The following is a 23,393-nucleotide window of genomic DNA, read 5'->3' as shown; positions in this document are numbered from 1 at the left end:
TTTTTTTTTTTTTTTTTTTGAGACGGAGTCTTGCTCTATTGCCCGGGCTGGAGTGCAGTGGCCGGATCTCAGCTCACTGCAAGCTCCACCTCCTGGGTTTACGCCATTCTCCCGCCTCAGCCTCCGGAGTAGCTGGGACTACAGGCGCCCGCCACCTCGCCCGGCTAGTTTTTTTGTATTTTTAGTAGAGACGGGGTTTCACCGTGTTAGCCAGGATGGTCTCGATCTCCTGACCTCGTGATCCGCCCGTCTCGGCCTCCCAAAGTGCTGGGATTACAGGCTTGAGCCACCGCGCCCGGCTTGTTTTCTGTCTTTTTACAGTGCTATTACTTCATTCCGGAACTTCCTTTACCCAGCTTGTGTCTACTTTCCCTCATCTGTCCCCTCCCCACCCAGAAAGTACACACAAACCTATTATGCAGCTGTGCCCGTGGGCTGGTGGGGGAGTGGAGGTGGACCAGCAACACAGCCTGCAGCAGGTGGAAGGTGGCGGTTCCTGCGCATACTCGGTACACAGCCCCAGAGCCACTGAGCACTGGACAGTCAGAGAGGCCAAACAGGTGGGCACACAACCCCGAGGGCATCTGGATCTGGGAGTGTGTGTGTGAGAAATGGCAGGACAAGTCATAATGCATGGAAAGGTACCTACTTGTCACGGGTATGACCACTCATTTGTCTCCTGCCCCCAACTGAAATCTATCTTAGGGTTTTTCCTTTTATCTCTTCCCACCTGACAACCCCACCCCCTCTCACTTACCCTGTGTGTCTTGCCCCACACCCTTTCCACTACTGTCCTTGACAGCAGGAGGCAGCAGATTGCTGAGGCCCCCACATGGAGGAGGATGTAGAACAGGCGGCTGCAAGTGGATGCGGTGAGAGAGGGCCACCTAGAGTGGCAGCAGCTGGCACTAGGAGCAGGCCCACACCAGCACACCTGGGGGTAGAGCAGATGCAAGGCAGCGAGGTGGAGACTTGCTGAGGAAAGGCATACGTTAATGTATGTGTGAGGTTAACCCAGGAGGCTGAATTCCAAAATTTCCCCTTCCCCTTTCTTCCTTTTACTCAGGTTCTGTTTCAAGCTGATTCCAGTCATTTGGGATTGCCTTCCACTGACAACTTAGTAGGGCTTTCATTATAAGCAGGCTTGAGATATCTGACCTTTCTCTAGACCTAAACACCTGGGGCTGGGAACATGGTGGGAGACATTTACAGATTACCGGGGGCAAAGTACCAGAATGACATTAGAGTAGAAAAGAGGCCTGTCGTTTTTACTGGCTTCTGCATGTTTTCCTCCCCAGCTTCGGCCACTCTACCCTGCGCACCCTCTCACCTGACAGAAGGGGCTTTTCACTAGGACACTGCTGCCTCCGCTGCGCTGCTGTGCCAGGCCCAGGGAGGTGCTGGGGCTGGGGCCGGCCTTGGCGCCCACCATCCTCGTCCCAGGGATTAGGCTTAGGTCCACCAGATGGAAGGCAGATGAGAGCAGCAGCTGCTTCTGTCCTCAGCCCATTGGACTGCCACTGGGCTGAGCACCGGGTCCCGGACAGAATGCGGACGTCTGGAAGAGAACACTGACCTCCAGGATGTGGTAAATGCAAACGCCCTGTGAAGGAGCTTTGTCCTCAGGGCCTCAACACTGCGGCCACTCAGGCTGTTCTCTCCAGATTATGGGGCAGTTTGTCTATCTGGCCCCCTGTGGATTAGCATTCTTAATTGGTTTAGGATTAGACGTCATCCATTCAGGTTGAACGGAGTTCCCTGAGGTGGGTGCCTGTCTATGTGTTGAGGGAACTATTCCTAGTTTATGAGGTGGTAAGGATGTCGGTGGGGTGGGCTGGAGCGGTGACGGGTTAGGTCTGAGAGAAAGCCCTTGCACAAAACACTGTACAAACCCGAAAGGAAGTCTGAGAGACGAACCACCTTCCACGCTGAAGCTTCTAGAACTGGAGCAGAAAGAAGGTGTGGCCCAGGGCCAGCTCCGCCTCCTCCCCGGGAGGAAGCTGTGTGTCAGTTGCCGGAAGTCGCCGTGAGGTGGGGCTTATGCGGCGGCGCGGTGAAATAGATATGGCGACTGAGGGAGATGTGGAGCTGGAGTTAGAGACTGAGACCAGTGGACCAGAGCGGCCTCCCGAGAAGCCACGGAAGCACGACAGCGGTGCGGCGGACTTGGAGCGGGTCACCGACTATGCGGAGGAGAAGGAGATCCAGAGTTCCAATCTGGAGACGGTAAGGTTGGCCAAGAGCATGTCGGGGCGGGCTGAGAGCAGAGGGGGGCTCTGAGGCTGTAGCTGGAAGCCAGCGCTCCAAGACGGGGTTCTGATCCCGATGGCAGGAGGAGGCAGTAGGGTAGAGCCGAGGGAAACAAGGGTCACCGGAGCCCGCCGCTTGCCTAAAGGAGCTTGATAGGGGGTTTAAGGGGACCTCAGGTGCATAGAATGGAATTAAACATGGTCCTTGCTACCTGGTAACACTTGTCATCGTGAATCCATACATGAACCCCTTGTTTTATTGGCCTTGTAGATTATTAGGAATTGTGGGTAGCGGTGCAGTAACTAGACCTGCCTTTGCCATAGGCCATGTCCGTGATTGGAGACAGAAGGTCCCGGGAGCAGAAAGCCAAACAGGAGCGGTAAGTCTTCAGGGGCAGCCAACTTTAACAGTTCTTGCCTCCCCGCTCCCCAGACAAAAATAGAAACCATTATTAAGCCTTTATACCGCTCTTCAACTTTATCAGCAATTCCTGCAGATCTAGGCGCCACAACTTTGTTAGCAGAAAGCCTCCTGGCAACTCCTGCTGCCAAGACTCCAGGGGAAAGGAGTATTAGTGGGAGTTTTTATTTTTTTCTGAGACGGAGTTTCGCTCTTGTTGCCCAGGCTGGAGTGCAATGGCACGATCTCAGCTCACCACAACCTCCGCCTCCCAGGTTCCAGCGATTCTCCTACCTCAGCGTCCCTAGTAGCTGGGATTACAGGCATGTGCCACCACGCCCGGCTAATTTTGTATTTTTAGTAGAGACGGGATTCCCGGCTAATTTTGTATTTTTAGTAGAGACGAGATTTCTCTTTGTTGGTCAGGCAGGTCTCAAACTCCCGACCTCAGGTAATCCGCCCGCCTCCGCCTCCCACAGTGATGGGATTATAGGCGAGCCTCCGCGCCCGGCCCTGGAGTTTTTACCTTCAATCAAGAGCTTATCAAGATTTTTTTACAGGGCACATCTGGGAATGACCCTTCCTGGGAGTTTATGGTGTTGGTTGAGAATGAGGCCTAATATATTTAAACATTTGCAGGGAGAAAGAACTGGCAAAAGTCACTATCAAGAAGGAAGATCTGGAGCTGATAGTGAGTAGTAGTGCCTAACTACTGTATGGGGAGGGGAGGCTATTCTGCTTAATTTGGGTTGTTTCCTGAAACAAGCGGAGTCAGAATATTTGGTTGCACATTAATGCCTGGGAATCTATGTAACATGGTTTTTTTTCTGCAGATGACCGAGATGGAGATATCTCGAGCAGCAGCAGAACGCAGCTTGCGGGAACACATGGGCAACGTGGTAGAGGCGCTTATTGCCCTAACCAACTGATGCGTGCTTCCACAAATAAACCTACTGGATTAATTTATGGCAATAAAAATTTTTTTGTCTTTTTCAGTTTAATCATCTTGGGTCAAGTGGAGTATATACTATATATATTCTATTTTGTGGGGAATTTATATGTTGGAGAATAACTGAATTTGAGTGACTCATTAAAATCTAGCACACCTGTATGAAAAATTAGTGTAGAAGAATACCTCATGTGCAGATGCTAGGGAGCAGGACAGTCTCATTCATCTGACTAGCTCTCAACAGTAAATAAGGTACATCTGGAGTCTCAGCAGAGTTACTGTACTCAAATGGCATGTGTCTCCAAGACAGCTTATGAATATCTAAAAGGCCAGCTACCTGCCTAGGAGCCACTATATGTATAGATAGATGTAAGTTATGAACCCAGTTCATAGGCCACCTTGAGTTAGAATTTGGTACCTACAACATGCTTGATTTCGAGTGATTAAAAAAAAAAAAGAATTTGGCTGGACACCGTGGCTGACGTCTCTAATCCCAGCACTTTTGGAGGCCGAGGCAGGCAGATCGCGAGCTCAGGAGTTCGACCAGCCTGGCCAACACGTGAAACCCCATCTCTACTAAAAAGAGAAAAATTAGCCAGGCATGGTGGCGGGCACCTGTAATCCCAGCTACTCGGGAGGCTAAGGCAGAAGAATTGCTTGAAACTGGAAAGCAGAGGTTCCAGTGAGCTGAGATCACGCCACTATACTCCAGCCTGGGTGAAAGAGTGAAACTCCATCTCAAAAAAAAAAAAGGCCGGGCGCGGTGGCTCACACCTGTAATCCTAGCACTTTGGGAGGCTAAGGTGGATCATGAGGTCAGGAGTTCAAGAAAAGCCTGGCCAACATGGTGAAACCGTGTCTCTACTAAAAATACAAAAAAAAAATTAGCCAGGTGTGGTAGCGCATGCCTGTAGTCCCAGCTACTCAGGAAGCTGAGGCAGAAGAATCACTTGAACCAGGGAGGTGGAGGTTGCAGTGAGTTGAGATTGTGCCACTGTACTCCAGCCTGGGTGATGGAATGAGGCTCTGTGTCAAAAACCAAAACCAAACAAAAAAAGAATTTAGGGGCCAGGCATGGTGGCTCACGCCTGTAATCCCAACACCTTGGAAAGCTGGGGCAAGAGGATCATTTGAGACCAGCTTGGGCAACACGGTGAGACTTCGTCTCTACTGGCCTCCCCTCCCCACCCAACCCTCCCAGCCAAAAAAAAAGAATTTAGATGCCTGAGGGTTAGAACATGGTAAGACTAGAAGATACCAAAGGTTGGGCCAGGTGTGGTGACTCATGCCTATAACCCCAGCACTTTGGGGAGGTTGAGCTGGGAGGACTGCATGAAGTCAGGATTTGCAGAACAGCCTGGGCAACATAGCATACATAACCTTGTCTCTACTAAAGTTAAAAAAAAGCCAGGCATAGTGGCATGTGCCCACCTATGGTCCCAGCTCCTCTGGAGGCTGAGGTGGATTTGCTTGAGCCTGGGAGGTTGAGGCTGCAGTGAGCTGAGATTGTGCTACTGCACTCCAGCCTGGGTGACAGAGCAAGACTGCCTCAAAACAAAAATTGATTGTATTCAAATTCTGAGCCATAATACATTCTACCTACCATTTCCTAGCCTAGAGAGGAGGTAATTTTACTTTAAATGTTAATCAGGGCCAGGCGTGGTGGCTCACGCCTGTAATCCCAGCATTCTGGGAGGCTGAGGCAGGTGGATCACCTGAGGTTAGGAGTTTGAGACCAGCCTGGCCAAAATGGTGAAACTCCAGCTCTACTAAAAATACAAAAAACATTAGCCGGGCATGGTGGTGGTGGTGGTGGTGGATGTCTGTAATTCCAGCTACTCGGGAGGCTGAGGCAGGAGAATCTCTTGAACCCAGGAGGTGGAGGTTGCAGTGAGCTGAGATTGCGCCACTACACTCCAGACTGGGCAACAAGAGTGAAAATCCATCTCAAAAAAAAAAAAAAGTTAATCAGCTTGGACCAAGTCACACTTGTTGAACTAGTTTCCTCAACTATAAAACTGTAACGGCCCTGGCCAGGCACGGTAGCTCCCGCCTGTAATCCCAGCACTTTGGGAGGCCGAGGTGGGCGGATCATGAGGTCAGGAGATCGAGACCATCCTGGCTAACACAGTGAAACTCTGTCTCTACTAAAAATACAAAAATTAGCTGGGCGTGGTGGTGGGCGCCTGTAGTCTCAGCTACTCAGGAGGCTGAGGTACTTCAGCCTGGGTGGGAGCTGTCTCTTAAAAAAAAAAAAAACAAAAAACTATAACGGCCCCGAGTCTGTTGTATGGACACTCAAATGGCAGTTACAGACATTTCTCCAAAAGAATTTCAAGGCCTTACCCTCATTCTGACTCTAGGATAATTCTTAGATTGTATCCCACACAAGAGTGACTTGTACCTATGTTCATCTTCATGTATTTACCACCTCATAGTAATTATTTCCATTCATTTTTATCATACGACACTAAACTATTTGATTCCTCCAGTGGGACATTTAAAGGATGTGAAAGGCCTTGGTCTTCTCAAACACATCTGTATTTGCTCATGGAATAAATCCAGATGTGACCTAAAGCCCGGCTGGTACCTGAGCTTGTTTCTGACATCAAAGGGAATTATCAAATGTGAAACACCTTCTGCCTGACAATTCTGTTATCTTTTACTTCAATAAGCAATTAATACTTGTCAGCCTGGACAATTTATTTCCAGTATCATGCTAAAAATCTCCTTGTTGTGTGATTCTTTTATTTCTTGACATGCACACATACATTGATAAAAAAGTATGTACACCTAGAAAAATGGACTCCAAGCAAAAATGGAAAACATGTTTCCATAAGCTTAGATTTTCTGGTATATTACTCCTAAACCTAAGGTAGAAGTAATGCATTGTTCACTTACATGCCCACTTTTCTAACCCAAGCTAAGGGCTGGAAAAAAACTCAGAACAGTCCCAAGTAAATATGGGAAACCATAGCAGTGATAATACCTAAGATTTCTCAGAAATAGTCTTAAGTGGGAAGCCTCTAATCCTACCTGGACAGTGCTTTCCTGTGGGTTTCTCAGCATGAGTCCAAACCTCACAAAGCACCTTCAAAGTCTGGGCTACCCAGTATCACAAGTACAGCAGTAGGTCCAATAGCTGGATACAGGGGCCAAGGAAATAATGAAAAAAACAAATCAGGGACCAGATGCTGAGACTTCCCCTTGTGTTCCACAGTTGGAAGAACATGCAGCTGGACCCTAGGTAGTTTTCCGCTTCTTGGCAGATGGTCGCTCAAATACATCTCGTACCCCAGCTGCCTTTTGTTTGAAGAACTTTGTGTTCTGGGCACTCTCTTGGCCCCAGGCTGAGTCAAAGGAGGTGGTATCTTGATCCACAAGGTGAGTGTATTTGGTGCGACCTGAACGTCCAAAGTTCTTGACCTGAGGGAAGGACGGATCATGAGTTACACCACCAAACCAACCATGCCTTCTCTCTCTGTCATGTTATTAAAGATCCCCATACCTGCATGACTTTAGGAAGAATAGTTTTATTGAAATGATCCTCCAGGGTAGGAGCGCTGAAATCTCTCTTGTATACTTCTTCATCCTCATCCTGTATAAAAAAAATCTTATCAATCTTGTGGCTTTATTTCCTATATATTCAAACCACAAATTTATTCAACTCTACAATGAGGGATACAAAGAAAGCAGAGGGTATTGAGCCTTTCTTCAAGAGCTTACGTCTAACTGAAGAGATGATATTGTTTTTTTTTTTTTTTTCTGAGACAGATTCTCGGCCTGTTGCCCAGGCTGGAGTGCACTGGCGCAATCTTGGCTTACTGCAACCTCCGCCTCCCAGGTTCAAGCAATTCTCCTGCCTTGGCCTCCTGAGTAGTTGAGACTACAGGTCCATGCCACCACACCCAGCTAATTTTTTGTATTTTTAGTAGAGACGGGGTTTCACTGTGTTAGCCCAGATGGTCTCGATATCCTGACTTTGTGATCTGCCCGACTTAGCCTCTCAAAGTGCTGGGATTACAGGCATGAGCCACCACGCCCAGCCAAGATGATATTCTTTTTCCTTTGTTGTATTGTCTTTCTCCTTTTTTTTTTTTTTTTTTTTTCCTGAGGCAGGGTCTCATTCTGATGTCCAGGCTAGAGTGCAGTGGTGTCATCACTGCTCACTGCAGCCTTATGCAACTATGCCTAATTTTCTCCTTGAGTGTAGATGTGTCTTGAGGGTTGGCTTATTCTCCCTGCACTCAGTGTGTTAGTTTACTCATGTGACTTCAACTCTGCACAGGCCTCTTAAATCTCCAATCCTGGATTTTCTACTGGCTTTCATATATCATAAGTTGGAATTTTATTAAAACTTGAAACTCATGTCTAAAGTGAAAACCATTTATTAATACCTAACCTTTCCATATCAACCTCCTCTCTTTAACTTTTCTGTTAGTAGGACCAGCATACTCTTCGATTACCTAGATTCAAAACTGAGTAAGTGTGCATTCCATCAGTTGCCACATCTTACAGACTCTTATCACCTGGGTTATTAGTTTTCCCTACTATCAGTCTTACATACTGTCATTGCACTGATGTTTCTAAACTGTAACTCATTATAATCTTTGCCTGGCCCAAAAAACTTCAGTGGTTCTCTATTAAATGAATGCAACTCCTAGGCTGGGCGCAGTGGCTCACGCCTGTAATCCCAGCGCTTTGGGAGGCCAAGGCGGGTGGATCATGAGGTCACGAGTTCAGGACCAGCCTTACCAACATGGTGAAACTCTGTCTCTACTAAAAATACAAAAAAAAATTAGACCTGGTGGCGCGCACCTGTAATCCCAGCTACACAGGAGGCTGAGGCAGGAGAATCGCTTGAACCCAGGAGGTGGAGGTTGCAGTGAGCTGACATTGTACCACTGCACTCCAGCCTGGGCGACAGAGTGAGATTTCATCTCAAAAATAAATAAATAAATGAATACAACTCCTCTGTGTAGTAATCAAGGCCAAATATTATACAGCCTTAATCCACCTTTTCAGTTCTCTTTGCCACTTCCCTTCATAGCTGAGGCTTTCTGCCTCCACTCCTGCTGGTCTCCACCTGGAATGTCTTCCCAGCACTGAATGTCAAAAAGTCTATACATCTTGGCTGGGCACAGTAGCTTATGCCTGTAATCCCAGCACTTTGGGACACTGAGGTGGGCAGATCACCTAAGGTCAGGAGTTCAAGACCAGCCTGGCCAACATGGAGAAACCCCGTCTCTACTAAAAATACAAAAACTAGCAGGACGTGGTGGTACACGCCTGTATTCCCAGCTACTTGGGGCACTGAGGCAGGAGAATTGCTTGAACCCGGGAGGCGGAGGTTGCAGTGAGCTGAAATCACGCCACTGCACTCAAGCCTAGGTGACAAAAAAACAAAAAACAAAAAAAAACTATACATCTTAAATGCTTAAATGTTACAACCTTTATGTCAACCCTTTCAATCTTCTACCAAATATAATCTCTCTCTCATCAGAACTCCTACAGTACTTTACTCTTACTTATGTTACAGTGATTATGTATTCTCGCTAATAGTGCTAAACAGTTACCTTTGCATAGTATATGCACTAAAGGTTACTTACTCAATGAAATAAACAACATTAGTAAGGCTGGATCCAGTTGCTCTTGCCTGTAATCCCAGCACTTTGGGAGGCCAAGGTGGGAGGATAGTTTGAGCCCAGGAGTTTGAAACCAGCCTGAGCTACATAGCAAAACCCCATCTCTACAAAATAAAAAAAAAAAATTAGGTGTGGTGGCACATACCTGTAGTCCCAACTACTCAGGAGGCTGAGGCAGGAGGATTGCTTGAGCCCAGGAGAATGAGGCAGTAGTGAGCCATGACTGCACCACTGCACTCTAGCCTGAGTGATAGTAATATTACAGTGCTGTGATACAGATTTATAAACGCATATGCTGAAGGAATTAAAAACACCACTGTCTTGTTTAAGAAAGACTTTTAAAAAAAATTTCTTTTGAGACAAAGTCTTGGTCGGCCACCCAGGCTGCAGTGCAGTGGCACGATCACAGATGACTGCAGCCTCAACCTCCCGGGCTGAAGCAATCCTTCCACCTCAGCCCCTTGATAGGTGGCACTACAGGCATGCACCACCATGCCTGGCTAATTTTTGTATTTTTTGTAGAGATGGGGTTTTGCCACATTGCCCAGGCTGAACTCCTGGGCTCAAGTGATCTGCCGGCCTTGGCCTCCCAAAATGTTAAGATTACAGGCATTAGCCAATGTACCTGGCCCACCAAAGGACTTTCACATACACTTTTCTCATGTATCTTAACTAGCAATGAACTGCTTCTCTAAGAAGCTTGATTATTAAAGCTGCGAATTGCTTAAGCAAAGAAACTTTATGACCGAAGCAGTACAAGAAGTAATTCATAATCTCCACTGAATAGAAAGCCACATCTGCTGGAAAACTACGTAAGCAGACAGTTCCTGCTAATCAGAAAGACCTGAAACTGATTTTGGAGGGTGGTAGGGAAGCTACCACTGAAGTTTTAACAGCATCTGCAGTGAAAGGCAGGAATTCAGTTGCAGTGGGGATATTTAGAATTTGCCACACAGCACTTGAAAAAGCTAGTCTAGTTTTTGGTACAAACTGCTTTAACACTAGGAAATAATAAACCATATAGCATTAACAGATTGCTATTTTGATCTTAGTCTTTATATGAAAAAGAAAGATGATGGCCCTCCACCTAATGGTTAGATAATAAACCATTCTTTTGGTTAGTTACTCTTGTGTACTGTCAGTTCAGAATGAAGTGAACTTTCTACCACACAAAAGTGAATTAATGTAAAGCTATTTGCAGAGTTTGGTTTTCACAAAGTGGAGGACCTAATTCATCCCCTATCTATATAGATCACTTCTTTATTTCATTTCCTCAATTTATCTAAGGCTGAGGACAATGGCTCATGCCTATATTCCTAATACTTCGGGAGGCTGAGGTGAAGGATTGCTTGAGGTCAGAAGGTTAAGACTAGCCTGGGCAACATAGTGAGACCTGGTCTCTACGAAAAATTTAAAAAAAATAGCCAAAAAAAAAAAAAAAAAAGTGCCAGGCATGGTTGTGCATGCTTATAGTCCCAGCTACTCTGGAGGCTGAAGCAGGTGTATCCCTTGAGCCCAGGAGGTCAAGGTTGCAGTGAACTATAATCGCACTACTGTACCCCAGCCTGGGTGACAGCAAGACTCCGTCTCTCAAAAAAAAAAAAAAAAGGCTATTACATCATTTCCTCTTTTTGAGAGTTGGAGCCAGAAGAGAGAACAGTTGATGCTACTTCTATAATCCAATTGCTGATGCTTTTCTCTGAGTTTATACTGTTCAGAAGGAAAAAACAAATGAGAAAGCTGACCACTGGCAAGTGGAAATAACATTCCAGAACATTCTTGAAGAGAAAAAATAATTCAGAGTTTCTGAGTTATTCCTACTGCCCAATTTTCTGACTCTCTTTTCACTTCTTACCATGAAGAAGGCACCCCGGTGATAATACTTCTGTAAGAACTTATATTTGCCCTTAACAGCTTTGTTGGTAATGACTTTGCCATTTGCCCGAAGTTCAGCTCTCCTCTCTTCCTCAGTCAGGTTTCGCATGCGTTCAATTTCTGCTTTCTCCTTTTCAAGCCTGTCCAGGGAGCAAAACAATTTAATGGTACTGTTACAGCTTCAGAAAGACCAAATTATTGAAAATAACAGTCCCATGTCATTTCAAGTATTAGTCACCTTCTTTAATTCTAGTCATTGCCTATTAGGAATCAAGATCAAGAGCTCAATAAACAAAAGGGTGAGTTAGTCTTCATTACGTTTGCCAGACTAGGTATTGCCAACTTCCAAAAGTTGATTCTAGCTCTTTTAACATTCAGACATACTATTATTGCTGGGTTTTGCAACATTACAAATTCTCTTTGCCTAAAAGGTCTTCTTAGCATAAAAAAAAAAAAAAATCAGTGAAAAATCAGCATAAAAAAAATCAGCATAAAAAAAATCAGCATAAAAAAAAAAATCAGTGAAAAAAAAAAAATCAGTGAACTGTCCAAGTCTTTACTGGTATTCCTTTATGTAAGTGTATCATAATCATATAGGTGCTTGCATGTCATAAACCAAAGATTACCATCATTAATTAGATTGCAGTAACTTTTTTTTTTCCCCGGTGATGGAGTCTTGCTCTGTTGCCCAGGCTGGAGTACAGTGGCGCCATCTTGGCTCACTGCAAGCTCCGCCTCCCGGGTTCATGCCATTCTCCTGCCTCAGCCTCCCAAGTAGCTGGGACTACAGGCGCCCGCTACCACGCCCGGCTAATCTTTTTGTATTTTTAGTAGAGACGGGGTTTCACTGTGTTCACTAGGATGGTCTCGATCTCCTGACCTCATGATCCGCCCGTCTCGGCCTCCCAAAGTGCTGGGATTACAGCCTTGAGCCACCGCGCCCGGCCAGATTGCAGTAACTTTTCAGCCAGTGTTGGGGAGAGAGGGGGTGATATCCCTTTTCTCCAAAAAAATGCGTATACACACATAATTTTGTGTACAATTTTATTTTATTTTTTATTTTTTTGAGATGGAATCTCATTCTGTTGCCCAGGCTGGAATGCAGTGGCACAATCTCGGCTCACTGCAACCTCTGCCTCCCAGGTTCAGATGATTCTCCTGTTTCAGCCTCCTGAGTAGCTGGGATTTACAGGCGTGTACCACCATGCCCGGCTAATTTTTGTATTTTTAGTACAGACGGGGTTTCACCATATTGGACAGGCTGGTGTCAAACTCCTGACCTTGTGATCTGCCCACCTCGGCCTCCCAAATTGTTGGGATTATAGGCATTAGCCACCATGCCCGGCCTTGTGTACAATTTTAAAGGGCACTTGGACTCCTACTCCTTCAGGTCCAGGCGTGGTGGCTCATGCCTGTATTCTCAGCACGTTGGGAGGCCGAGGTGGTTGGATCACCTGAGGTCAGGAGTTCAAGGCCAGCCTGGCCAACATGGTGAAACCACGCCTCTACTAAAAATACAAAAATTAGCTGTGTGTGGTGGCATATGCCTGTAGTCCCAGCTACTTAGAAGGCTGAGGCAGAACCGCTTGACCCCCAGGGGGTGGAGGTTGTAGTGAGCCAAGATTGTGCCACTGCACTCCAGCTTGGGCGACAGAGTGAGACTCTGTCTCAAAAAAAAAAAAGAAAAAAGAAACTACAGGCTGAGGATGGAGTTATCTCTTTATTGTGTGTAGCTCATATTGAGGCAAGTTTTCTTTTTTCCAGATAAGAGTCTCACTCTGTCACCTAGGCTGGAGTGCAGTGGCGCTATCTCAGCTCACTGCAACCTCTGCCTCCCGGGTTCAAGTGATTCTCTTGCCTCCACCTTCCAAGTAGCTGGGAATAACATGCACACACCACCACACCCAGCTAATTGTTGTATTTTAGTAGAGATAGGTTTTCACCATGTTGGCCAGGCTGGTCTCGAACTCCCAGCCTGAAGTGATTCGCCTGCCTCAGCCTCCCAAAGTGCTGGGATTATGGGTGTGAGCCACCACGCCCAGCCTAGAGTTATCTATTGATGGTTTCCTTTGTAATCTGGGATTACCCTCTTATACCTAATAATTTATAGGAAAGAGTGATGCAGCTCAGAAATGATTCTGCTTGGGCCGGGCATGGTGGCTCACGCCGTAATCCGAGCACTTTGGGAGGCCGAGGCAAGTGGATAACCTGAGGTCACGAGTTCGAGACCAGCCTGACCAACATGGTGAAACCCTGTCTCTACTAAAAATACAAAAATTAGCCAGGTGTGGTGGCACATGCCTGTAATCCCAGCTACTTGGGAGGCTGAGGCAGGAGAATCACTTGAACCCAGGAGGCAGAGGCCACAGTGAGCTGAGATTGTGACACTTCACTCCAGCCTGGGTGAAAAGCAAAACTCCATCTCAAAAAGAAAAAAAAAAGATTCTGCTCTAATGTACTGTAGATTATTTAAGTGCCACAAATTCTTCCCCTCACAGTATGCATGCCCCTTTTCAAAAAGTATGACTTTGCTGCTTCTCCTATCCAGAGGTGGAGTCTGTTTCTCCACCTGCTTAAAGCTAGGTTGGCCTTGTGACTTGCTTTGACCAATATGTGGCAGGATTGATGTACGAGTTCTGGAACCTAAGTATCAGAAGACCTTGCCCTCTTAGAATGGTACCCTGAGACTACTATGTAAGGAAGCCAGTCTAACCCAGTGAAGGATAAGTGAGGCATCCTGATAGCCACCAACTACTACTAGACATGTGAGTGAAGCCCTTTTAAATTTCTAGCCCAGTCAACTGTCTAGCTGGATACAACGACATAAGTGAGCTCAGGTGAAATCAGTAGAGGAACTGTTCAGCCAACCTCCAAAATTGTGAAAAGTAATTGTTTTTTCAAGTCACTCAATTGTGGGTTGGGTTGTACACAGTAAGAGGTAACTGTTAACAGTTACTAATTTTTGTGTCTACTAGGAAACTAAAGGGAGCACTGGCTGGCACTCTATTATGGACACACATCGACAAAGTGTGTTTCTCTTCCCTGATTTCACTGTAACAAGTGAAACTCACATTCCAATTACAGGAAACTCACCCAGCAGCAAGAACTCTGAAGATGGCTAGAATGGAACTCACAGTAGGTAATGAGTCTCAGAGCTATCCTACTAGAAACCTGTTTCATTAGCAGCATTAACTCTAGGCTCGTCTTTTTACTCACGCTTCTCGATCTTCTCTGTCCCTCTTGATTCTTTTTAGCTCCCGAACTTTCCATGCCTCATATTCCTCCTCGTCATTTTCATCATCAGTATTGAGTGCATCCAGTGCAGCCAAGGATCGCTTGTTTTCTTCCAGCTCTTTCTTGGTTTCCTCTTCCACAATCTGGGTAGGGAGAACAATTCGCCTTGGACTTCCTTACTCTCCTCAGACAAACCTGATTACACTACTTTCTTGTACTCAATCCTTGCAACCACTCCCCAGTACCTTGAGTGTGTACTTGCGCCTCTCCTCTGCCAGGCGTTTTGCTTCCTGCTCCAGCTCCTTCTGTTTCAATGCTTCGGCTTCACGTTCTTGAACTGTCACTCGGTCCTTCCTGCATCACAAAGGTCCTGTTAATTGCCTAAAGTCCTTAGAGTGGAGTGCTTTGTTCCCCTAGACCTAGTCCCATCCAAATCAGACAAAACCAAACTCTTTGGCTCTATTATTTTCAAAGAGCAAAAAACGTTGAGTCATCCCAGGTCTTTTTTTCTTTTTTGAGATGGAGTCTCACTCTGTCTCCTGTGCAGTGGTGTGATCTAAGCTCACTGCAATCTCCGCCTCCTGGGTTCAAGCAATTCTCTGCCTCGGCCTCCCGAGTAGCTGGGATTACAGGCGCCTGCCACCACACCTGGTTAATTTCTTTGTATTTTTAGTAGAGATAGGGTTTCACCATCTTGGCCAGGCTGGTCTTGAACTCCTGACCTCGTGATCCACCTGCCTCAGCCTCCCAAAGTGCTGCAATTACAGGCATGAGCCACTGTGCCCAGCCATCATCCCAGGTCTTTGGAGCACTAAAATCATGTTCATCTTTGAGAACTGCCTAGACAGCAAAGAACCTGCTGGCCTGTAAGTAGTAGGATTTCTAGCTATCAAGAAAGGAATAGGAATTTGCTTGTTGAGTTTAATTTTGTGCTTAAAAATATATGGCCTTGGCTGGGCACGGCGGCTCATGCCTGTAATCCCAGCACTTTGGGAGGCTGAGGAGGGCGGATCACCTGAGGTTGGGAGTTCAAGACCAGCCTGACCAACATGGTGAAACCCCCTCTATACTAAAAATACAAAATTAGCCAGTTGTGGTGGTGCATGCCTGTAATCCCAGCTACTAGGGAGGCTGAGGCAGGTGAATCGCTTGAAACCGGGAGTTGGAGGTTGTGGTGAGCAGACATGACGCCACTGCACTCCAGCCTGGGCAACAAGAGCAACACTCTGTCTCAGAAAGAAAAAAAAAAAGGCCTTGGACAGATATATGCTATATAACTGAAAAAAGAGATGTGAAAACAAACTCAGGTTCTCTGCTAACACCAAGATATTCCTCAGCAGCTCATCTGGCAAGGCTACAGCACTAGCAAAAGCACTTTCACTCGGTGCTTAGATTTCAGAATAGCACAACAGAAAACAGACTTTTGTTTCCACACCTGGAAAGTGGTAATTAAGTGGATTCAGATCTGGCTTGTGAGATACTTACTTTCGAATGAAGACTGGCTTAAGGCGAGGCTCCATCTCATCTTCACTGTCTGTGTACTCTTCATACTCAGACTCTGATTCCGACTCCTCTCCAGAACGCCCCTCGTCTTCCACTTCCATGACTTCCATCTCTTCATTTTTCCTCTCCTGTGCTCGCTGACGCATCATGCCACGCCGCCGCTCTATTTCCTATCAAGTCATATATGTAAGCCAGTCAGTCAAATGGCCTATGGCTTTTTGTTTTAGTCTCATCAAACCCAACAAATTCAAATGTAAAAAAATACAACTTAGTACCATTCTATTTTTAGTCCTATCCCAACAAACAAGGAACATGATCAGAGTCCTGCCAAAAGCAGTGATCTCATGTTTTTAAGGCTTCAACAAATGAGCACTGGCGTCAACTTTTTCTTATATCCAGAAAAAAACTTCCCATGTTCCTTTATCATACCTCATCATCAATTTCCTCCTCCTCTTCTTCACTGCTATCTTCTCGTTCCATGCGCCAAGCATCTCCTTCTACTTCTGAGTCACTCTCTCCTACCACTTCAGGTTCCACTATTTTCCGATGTCGAGCCAATCTGAAAAACAGCATCTCCAAATGTAACACCAATGTCATAAAAATGAAGTAGCATCAACCGCATTTCCACAGCCACACAGTACATTATGTTTGCCTTCATTAATACTGAAGTCTTTTTTTTTGAGGCAGGGTCTTGCTCTGTCACCTAGGCTGCAGTGCAGTGGTGAGACCTTGGCTCACTGCAACCTCTGCCTCCCAGGCTCAAGTGATCCTCCCACCTCAGCCTCCTGAGTAGCTGGGACTATAGGCATGCCAGCACACATGGCTAATTTTTGTATTATTTGTAGAGACAGGGTTTTACCATGTTGCCCAGGCTGGTCTTCAACTCCTGGACTTAGGCAATCTGCCCGCCTCAGCCTCTCAAAGTGCTGGGATTACAGGTGTGAGCCACCATGTCCATCCAATATTAAAGTATTGAGGTGAGGGAAACTGAGGTGCAGATTAAAGAAACTAGACTAGGATGTCAGAGCAAATAGTCAAGTTGGGCCTGAAATACTAAACATATGTTGAGGCATCCTAAGGCACTACAGCAAGCCAGCAAACTCATAGGGATGCATTGGGATTTTTTTTGAGACAGAATCTCACTCTGTTACCCAGGCTGGAGAGCAATGGCGTGATCTCGGCTCACCACAACCTCCCCCCACCAGGTTCAAGCAATTCTCCCTGCCTCAGCCTCCTGAGTAGCTGGGATTACAGGCGTGCACCACCACACCTGGATAATTTTTGTATTTTTACTAGAGAGGGGGTTTCGTCATGTTGGCCAGGCTAGTCTTGAACTCCTGACCTCAGATGATCGCCTGCCTTGGCCTCCCAAAGTGCTGGGATTACAGGCGTGAGCCACCAAGCGTGGCCTGCATTGGGATATTTTCAATAGCTCAAGGTAATTCAGTTTCAACATTAAGTCACACTACATTCCTTTTGAGAATATCGTATCTTCGTGAAATTGGGTTTTGGTGGCTGCTGTGGTAAAAAGTAAGCATAGCGTGAAAATCAATATAAAACAAGACATGAAAAAGTGACAGTGCCAATTCCAAGGTCTGAAAGGCTGTCAGTGTCCAATAGGCACACAAATTCCACTAGTAACTGTGGTTATGTGAGAATGAATAAAAGTGTTTTTTTCCCCATGGGCACTGTAATTTTATTTTTTTCTTTTTCTTTTTTTTTTGAGACGGAGTCTCACTCTGTCACTCAGGCTGGAGTGCAGTGGCGTGATCTTGGCTCACTGCAACCTCCGCCTGCTAAGTTCAAGCAATTCTCTGCCTCAGTCTCCCAAGTAGCTGGGATTACAGGTGCCCACCGCCATGCCTGGCTAATTTTTTTGTATTTTTAGTAGAGATGGGGTTTCACCAAGTTGGCCAGGCTGGTCTTGAACTCCTGACCTCGTGATCCACCTGTCTCGGCCTCCCAAAGTGCTAGGATTACAGGCGTGAGGCACTGCGCCCGGCCATGGGCACTGTAATTTTCAAGTAGCAAAGTTATTAGGACATAAATACTTATTAAGTTACTTGGCTCTAACTACTTACTAACTAAAATAAACAGAACTGTTTTGGCCCAGGAGCTCTGTGAAAAAACCCCTGGGATAATTATGAACGGTGAAAGTTCAGGACCCCTGGTCTGCTCTATTAAGGTAATGTCTTAATCAATACATAACATACAAAATCCCTCACTGGGAGGCTCTCTTTCTACCATGAGACCTTTATGAGGTCTTATCTCCTACTTCAGTGTCATTTCCCCTTATTAGCATTTAGAATAAGCATATGTATAAAATCAATTTACCAAAGTTTATAAAACATCTTTGTGCTAAAAAGACTCCCCTCAACAGCCAACGAATGGTCTGTGTTTTCTATTCCCATAAGGAGTTGAGTAGGTCCTTTAGGCCAGAAGTAACCTGCTGTTTTCTGAAGCTGACACTTTGTAACTTTGGTCATGTAACCTTCTTAGCCCCTTTGTGCTCTTAGTTTCCTCCTTTTGTGAAATGGGGATAACAGCACCTATTTCATAAAGCTATTGTATGGATTACAAGAATTAGCAAATGTAATCTACTTGGCAGTAGTATTCAAGTATTAGCTATTATTATTAAGCTGTAGAGGTTCATGTTCAAGTAAAACACAATCACAGACATTACCTCTCTTCCACATCTTCACTAATACGGTTCTGTAAACGCCGTAGCCGGGGGTCACTAGATGAATCCTCCTCCTGTTCCTCAGGCTCTGCTTCTTGTTCTTTGGCTTTCTTAATGAACTGAAATTCTTCATCCTCCTCATCTGAGGACTCCATAGGAGCATAGTCTGGCCTCTTTCCGGACACATAACGCTTTACCTTCACTTTTTCCATTGAAATCTCACCTGGGTGAGAAAGATAACTTATGTTTCAGTAGCCTGTTTCTCAATGTGCTTTATCCCATCATGGCCTTTGCAAATAGAGCCCTTTATTCATAGTAGACAAGAGTCTAAGCAGAAGAAGAGAGCCACTACCCAACCATCTATTCATCTAATGGTGTTTTCCTACAAAGGCCAAGTCATGAGACTGCCTCCTTGTGAAAGCCAACACCGATGATAATGAGGCTTACCTTGAGTACAATGAAGTGGAGGAAGGTAGGCAGTGAAACAGTAGGAAAAAGTCCCCCACAAAAAGGCAGACTGCATCCATCACAAATTCATGGCATCCCACCTCAACTATACCCTTAAACAAATTACTTGTAACAGTGCCCACCACATAATAAGGATGATTTCTGCAGGAAAATAAAACTAAAATGCTGCTCAGGCACTCTTGTAGTTCCCTCTGGGATTTCCATGGCAGCCTTTATAACATATTGCCACATGACTCAATATTCTAATCTTACCTATTTCTACCTTCTTTTCCTTTACCTTATGTGTTATGAAACCTGCAAGAGTAGTTAATCTGTTATAAACACAATTCTTCTTTTCTTTTTTTGAGATGGAGTCTCGCTCTGTCACCCAGGCTGGAGTGCAGTGGTATGATCTCGGCTCACTGCAACCTCTGCCTCCTGGGTTCAAGTAATTCTCCTGCCTCAGCCTCCTGAGTAGCTCGGACTAAGGCGTGTGCTACCACGCCCAGCTAATTATTTGTATTTTTAGTAGAGATGGAGTTTCACCGTGTTAGCCAGGATGGTTTCCATCTCCTGACCTCAAGATCTGCCCACCTCGGCCTCCCAAAGTGCTGGGATTACAGGCCTGAGCCACAGCACCCAGCCTACAAATATAAACAATTCTAGTGAACAAAGAGAGACAGTGAAAACTAACCAACTTATTTTATGAGTATAACCTTGATAACCAAATTGGACAGTTCAAAGGAAAACTTTAGGTGGATTTCACTTACAAACACAAATACAAAAATATTAAATAACAAAGCAAATTTATCCCAGCGATATAAAAACTACCAAAAAAAAAAAAAAAAAAACCCAAAACAAAAAACCCCTAAGCCAACACAACTTATCAGAATTTAGCCCAAGACTACAAGGATAGTTCAACCTTAGAAAATTAATGAGGGAGCCAGGTGCGGTGGCTCATGCCTGTAATCCCAGCATTTTGGAAGGTTGAGGCAGGAGGACTGCTTAAACCCAGGAGTTCGAGACCAGCCTGGGCAACAAAGTTAGACCTCGTCTCTACTAAAAATAAAAAAATTAGCCGGACATGGTGGTGTATGCCTGTGGTCCCAAGCTACCTGGGAGGCTGAGGTGGGAGACTCACTAGAGCCCAGGAGGTTGAGGCTGTGGCGAGCCGTGACCACAGCAAGGCACTCACTTCAGCCTGAGTGATACAGTAAGACCCTGTGTCAAACACAAAAATATATATAGCTGGGCACAGTGGCTCATGCTTGTAATCCCAGCACTTTGGAAAGCCAAGGTGGGCAGATCAGTTGAGGCTAGGAGTTCGAGACCAGCCTAGCCAACATGGCAAAACCACGTCTCTACTAAAAATACAAAAATTAGCCAGGTGTGGTGGCACACACTTGTTAATCCCAGCTACTCAGGTGGCTGAGGCAGGAGAATCACTTGAACCTGGGAGGTGGAGGCTGCAGTGAGCTGAGATCATGCTGCTGTACTCCAGCCTGGGCAACACAGTAAGACTCTGTCTTTAAAAACAAAAAAAACCCCCAAAATATATATGTAGATACAGACAATGGGAGGGAAGCAATATACTATTTTTACTTTTGTAAATTTCATTTTTATTTGTTATTTTTTAAAAGGTAGAGAAAGGGTCTTGCTATGTTGCCCAGGCTGGCCTTGAACTCCTAGCCTCAAGTGATCCTCCAGCCTCAGTCTCCCAAAGTGCTGGGATTACAGATGTGAGCCATCTCTCCCAGCCTACTATTTTTTAAAGTCACATTAAAAAAAAAAAAAAAAGATACAGCAGACTGTATACTTAATGATAAAACAATAGAACCATTCTATTTATGTATTTATGTATTTATTTATTTATTGAGATGGAGTCTCGCTCTGTTGCCCAGGCTGCAGTACAGTGGCACCATCTTGGCTCACTGCAACCTCCATCCCCCGGGTTCAAGCAATTCTCCCTGCCTCAGGCTCCTGAGTAGCTGGAATTACAGGCGCCCACCATATGCCTGGCTAATTTGTGTATTTTTTAGTAAAGACAGGGTTTCACCATGTAGGCCAGGCTAGTCTTGAACTCCTAACCTCAGGTGATCCGCCAGCCTCAGCCTCCTAAAGTGCTGGGATTACAGGTGTGAGCCACCACAACTGGCCAGAAGCATTCTCTATAAAAATCAGTGGGCATGCAGCTGGCCGTGGTGGCTCACGCCTGTAATCCCAGCACTTTGGAAGGCCGAGGCAGGCGGATCACAAGGTCAGGAAATTGAGACCATCCTGGCTAACACAGTGAAACCCCATCTCCACTAAAAATACAAAACAATTAGCCGGGCGTGGTGGTAGGCACCTGTAATCCCAGCTACTTGTGAGGCTGAGGCAGGAGAATGGCGCGAACCCGGGACCTGGAGCTTGCAGTGAGCTGAGACAGCACCACTGCACTCCAGCCTGGGCAACAGGGCAAGACTCTGTCTCAAAAACAAAAACAAAAACAAAAAAAACCCAGAAAACAAAAACAAAAACCCAGTGGGCATCCTAATGTTGTCCCTATCACACCTTCTAGTCAACACTGTATTATGGTTCTAATTTGGGCAATAAGGTAAGGTTATAAGGATGTTAAAGGAAGAAACTGTCATAATTTGCAGATTATATGGTTGTCTTTGTAGAAAACACAATATAACAGATAAGCTAAAAGAGTTCAGAAAAAATGCTAGATAAAAAACTTATTTCTAAAAATAAGCATATCTGTACATTAGCTACATATAATCAGAAAGTACAATTTTATTTTTATTTATTTATTTTCTCGAGACAGGGTCTCACTCTGTTGCCTAGGGTGGAGTGCAGTGGCGCAATCATGGCTCACTGCAGCCTCAACCTCCTAGGCTCAAACCGTTCTCCTGCCTCAGCCTCTGAAGTAGCTGGGACTACAGGCGGGCAACACCATGAAGGTCTAATTTTAAAAAATTTTTTGTATAGACAAGGTCTCACTATGTTGCCCAGGCTGGTCTTGAACTCCTGGGCTCAAGCGATCCTCTTGCCTAGGGTCTCCCAAAGTGCTGGCATTACAGGCATGAGCCACCATGCCTGACATATTTTCTACTTTTTGAGAAAGGGTCTCACTCTGTTACCCAGGCTGGTGTGCAGTGGCATGATCACAGCTCACTGCAGTCTCAACCTCCTGGGCTAAAGTGATCCTCCCTCTTCAGCCTCCCAGTATCTGGGACTACAGGCAGGTACTACCCAGGTAATTTTATTTTTTTGTAGAGCATTGTATTTTTTGGGGTCTCGCTATGTTGCCTAGGCTGGAGAGAATACAGTGTTAAAATACCATTAATAGTCACAAGTAATCTATAAGATACTGAGGAATAAATCCAACTAACAATGTACAAGGATTTTAGGAGGAAAAATATATAATTTTATTGAAAGATAAAAAAGATCTAAATAAACGGAGAACTATTTCATGTTCAAGGATGAGAAGATGGCAACTGCACCTGAATTAACCTATAAATGTATAATCTATCATTTTAATGCAATTCCATTAAAAGTTGTCTCCAGGCTTATTCCAAAATCATATGGAAGAATAGGAGGCCCCAAAACACCAAGACAATGCTGAAGAAGAATAAAACTGATGGGGGCTGGGAAGGAGGGGTGGGGCCTAGTTTACCGGATATGTCACTGATCCAGGAAGTACACAGAGATTAATGCAACAGAGTAGAGAGAAGAAAAACAAACTTATATGAGCACTTGAGTATACTATAGGAATGGCATTAAAAATCAGTAGAGAATGGATGGGCTAATTCATCAACTGAGAAGGGACAACTGGCCAACCATATAGTAAAATTAGACCTCTAACTTCCACCACAGACACAAAAATTCCAGATGGATTAAAGACCCAACTATGAAAAACATATCTTAAATATTTACAGTCCCTACTGGACTGTAAGCTTCCTAACTTATAATCTGTCTTGTATAAGTGTGTATTGAATTCAATGTAATATATACAAACAGAAGATAGAAAACCTTTACAATATGAGTACTGTGATCTCAGTGCAGGGAAGGATTATTTTTTAAACGATATACAAAAAAAAAAAAAGCTAAAACAGGGCCGGGCGCGGTGGCTCAAACCTGTAATCCCAGCACTTTGGGAGGCCAAGATGGGTGGATCACGAGGTCAGGAGATCGAGACCATCCTGGCTAATACGTTGAAACCCCGTCTCTACTAAAAAAAAAATACAAAAAACTAGCCGGGCGACGTGGCAGGCGCCTGTAGTCCCAGCTACTCGGGAGGCTGAGGCAGGAGAATGGCGTAAGCCCGGGAGGCGGAGCTTGCAGTGAGCTGAGATCTGGCCACTGCACTCCAGCCTGGGCAACAGAGCCAGACTCCATCTCAAAAAAAAAAAAAAAAAAAAAAAAA

The 23,393-nt window shown here is 45.3% G+C and overlaps 2 protein-coding genes across 2 annotated transcripts in view; one reads left to right on the top strand and one right to left on the bottom strand.

Moving 5' to 3' along the window:
• The first annotated feature begins 1,433 nt into the window (after nucleotides 1–1,433).
• LOC113219833 (huntingtin-interacting protein K) lies at nucleotides 1,434–3,653 on the top strand. The gene is made up of 4 exons (XM_026447827.2): nucleotides 1,434–2,226; nucleotides 2,574–2,629; nucleotides 3,289–3,340; nucleotides 3,483–3,653. The coding sequence occupies exons 1-4, from the start codon at nucleotides 2,041–2,043 to the stop codon at nucleotides 3,576–3,578; spliced, it is 390 nt and encodes a 129-aa protein (XP_026303612.1). The 5' UTR covers nucleotides 1,434–2,040; the 3' UTR covers nucleotides 3,579–3,653.
• Nucleotides 3,654–6,238: 2,585 nt separating this feature from the next.
• LOC113219830 (microfibrillar-associated protein 1) overlaps nucleotides 6,239–23,393 on the bottom strand; it is a 20,189-nt gene continuing 3,034 nt past the window's right edge. Inside the window, exons 2-9 of the mRNA XM_026447822.1 lie at nucleotides 18,539–18,758; nucleotides 16,285–16,414; nucleotides 15,838–16,025; nucleotides 14,598–14,706; nucleotides 14,335–14,495; nucleotides 11,099–11,258; nucleotides 7,107–7,196; nucleotides 6,239–7,024 (exon numbers count right to left, since the gene is read on the bottom strand). Of these exons, the coding sequence (XP_026303607.1) occupies nucleotides 6,842–7,024; nucleotides 7,107–7,196; nucleotides 11,099–11,258; nucleotides 14,335–14,495; nucleotides 14,598–14,706; nucleotides 15,838–16,025; nucleotides 16,285–16,414; nucleotides 18,539–18,758 (1,241 nt within the window). The 3' untranslated portion in view covers nucleotides 6,239–6,841. The remainder of the gene's footprint in view (nucleotides 7,025–7,106; nucleotides 7,197–11,098; nucleotides 11,259–14,334; nucleotides 14,496–14,597; nucleotides 14,707–15,837; nucleotides 16,026–16,284; nucleotides 16,415–18,538; nucleotides 18,759–23,393) is intronic.

This window comes from Piliocolobus tephrosceles, unplaced genomic scaffold (genome assembly GCF_002776525.5).
Source record: "Piliocolobus tephrosceles isolate RC106 unplaced genomic scaffold, ASM277652v3 unscaffolded_108, whole genome shotgun sequence".
Lineage (NCBI taxonomy): Eukaryota > Metazoa > Chordata > Mammalia > Primates > Cercopithecidae > Piliocolobus > Piliocolobus tephrosceles.
The sequence above is the reverse complement of the archived record's forward strand: the minus strand, read 5'-3'. Positions and strand labels throughout refer to the sequence as shown.

Bases quoted from the DNA above. Each gene is read 5' to 3' on its own strand.
- LOC113219833 (XM_026447827.2), top strand. From the start codon at position 2,041: ATGCGGCGGCGCGGTGAAATAGATATGGCGACTGAGGGAGATGTGGAG. The intron at 2,227-2,573 runs GTAAGGTTGGCC...CCTTTGCCATAG, and splicing joins AGAGTTCCAATCTGGAGACG to GCCATGTCCGTGATTGGAGA. The intron at 3,341-3,482 runs GTGAGTAGTAGT...TTTTTTCTGCAG, and splicing joins AGGAAGATCTGGAGCTGATA to ATGACCGAGATGGAGATATC.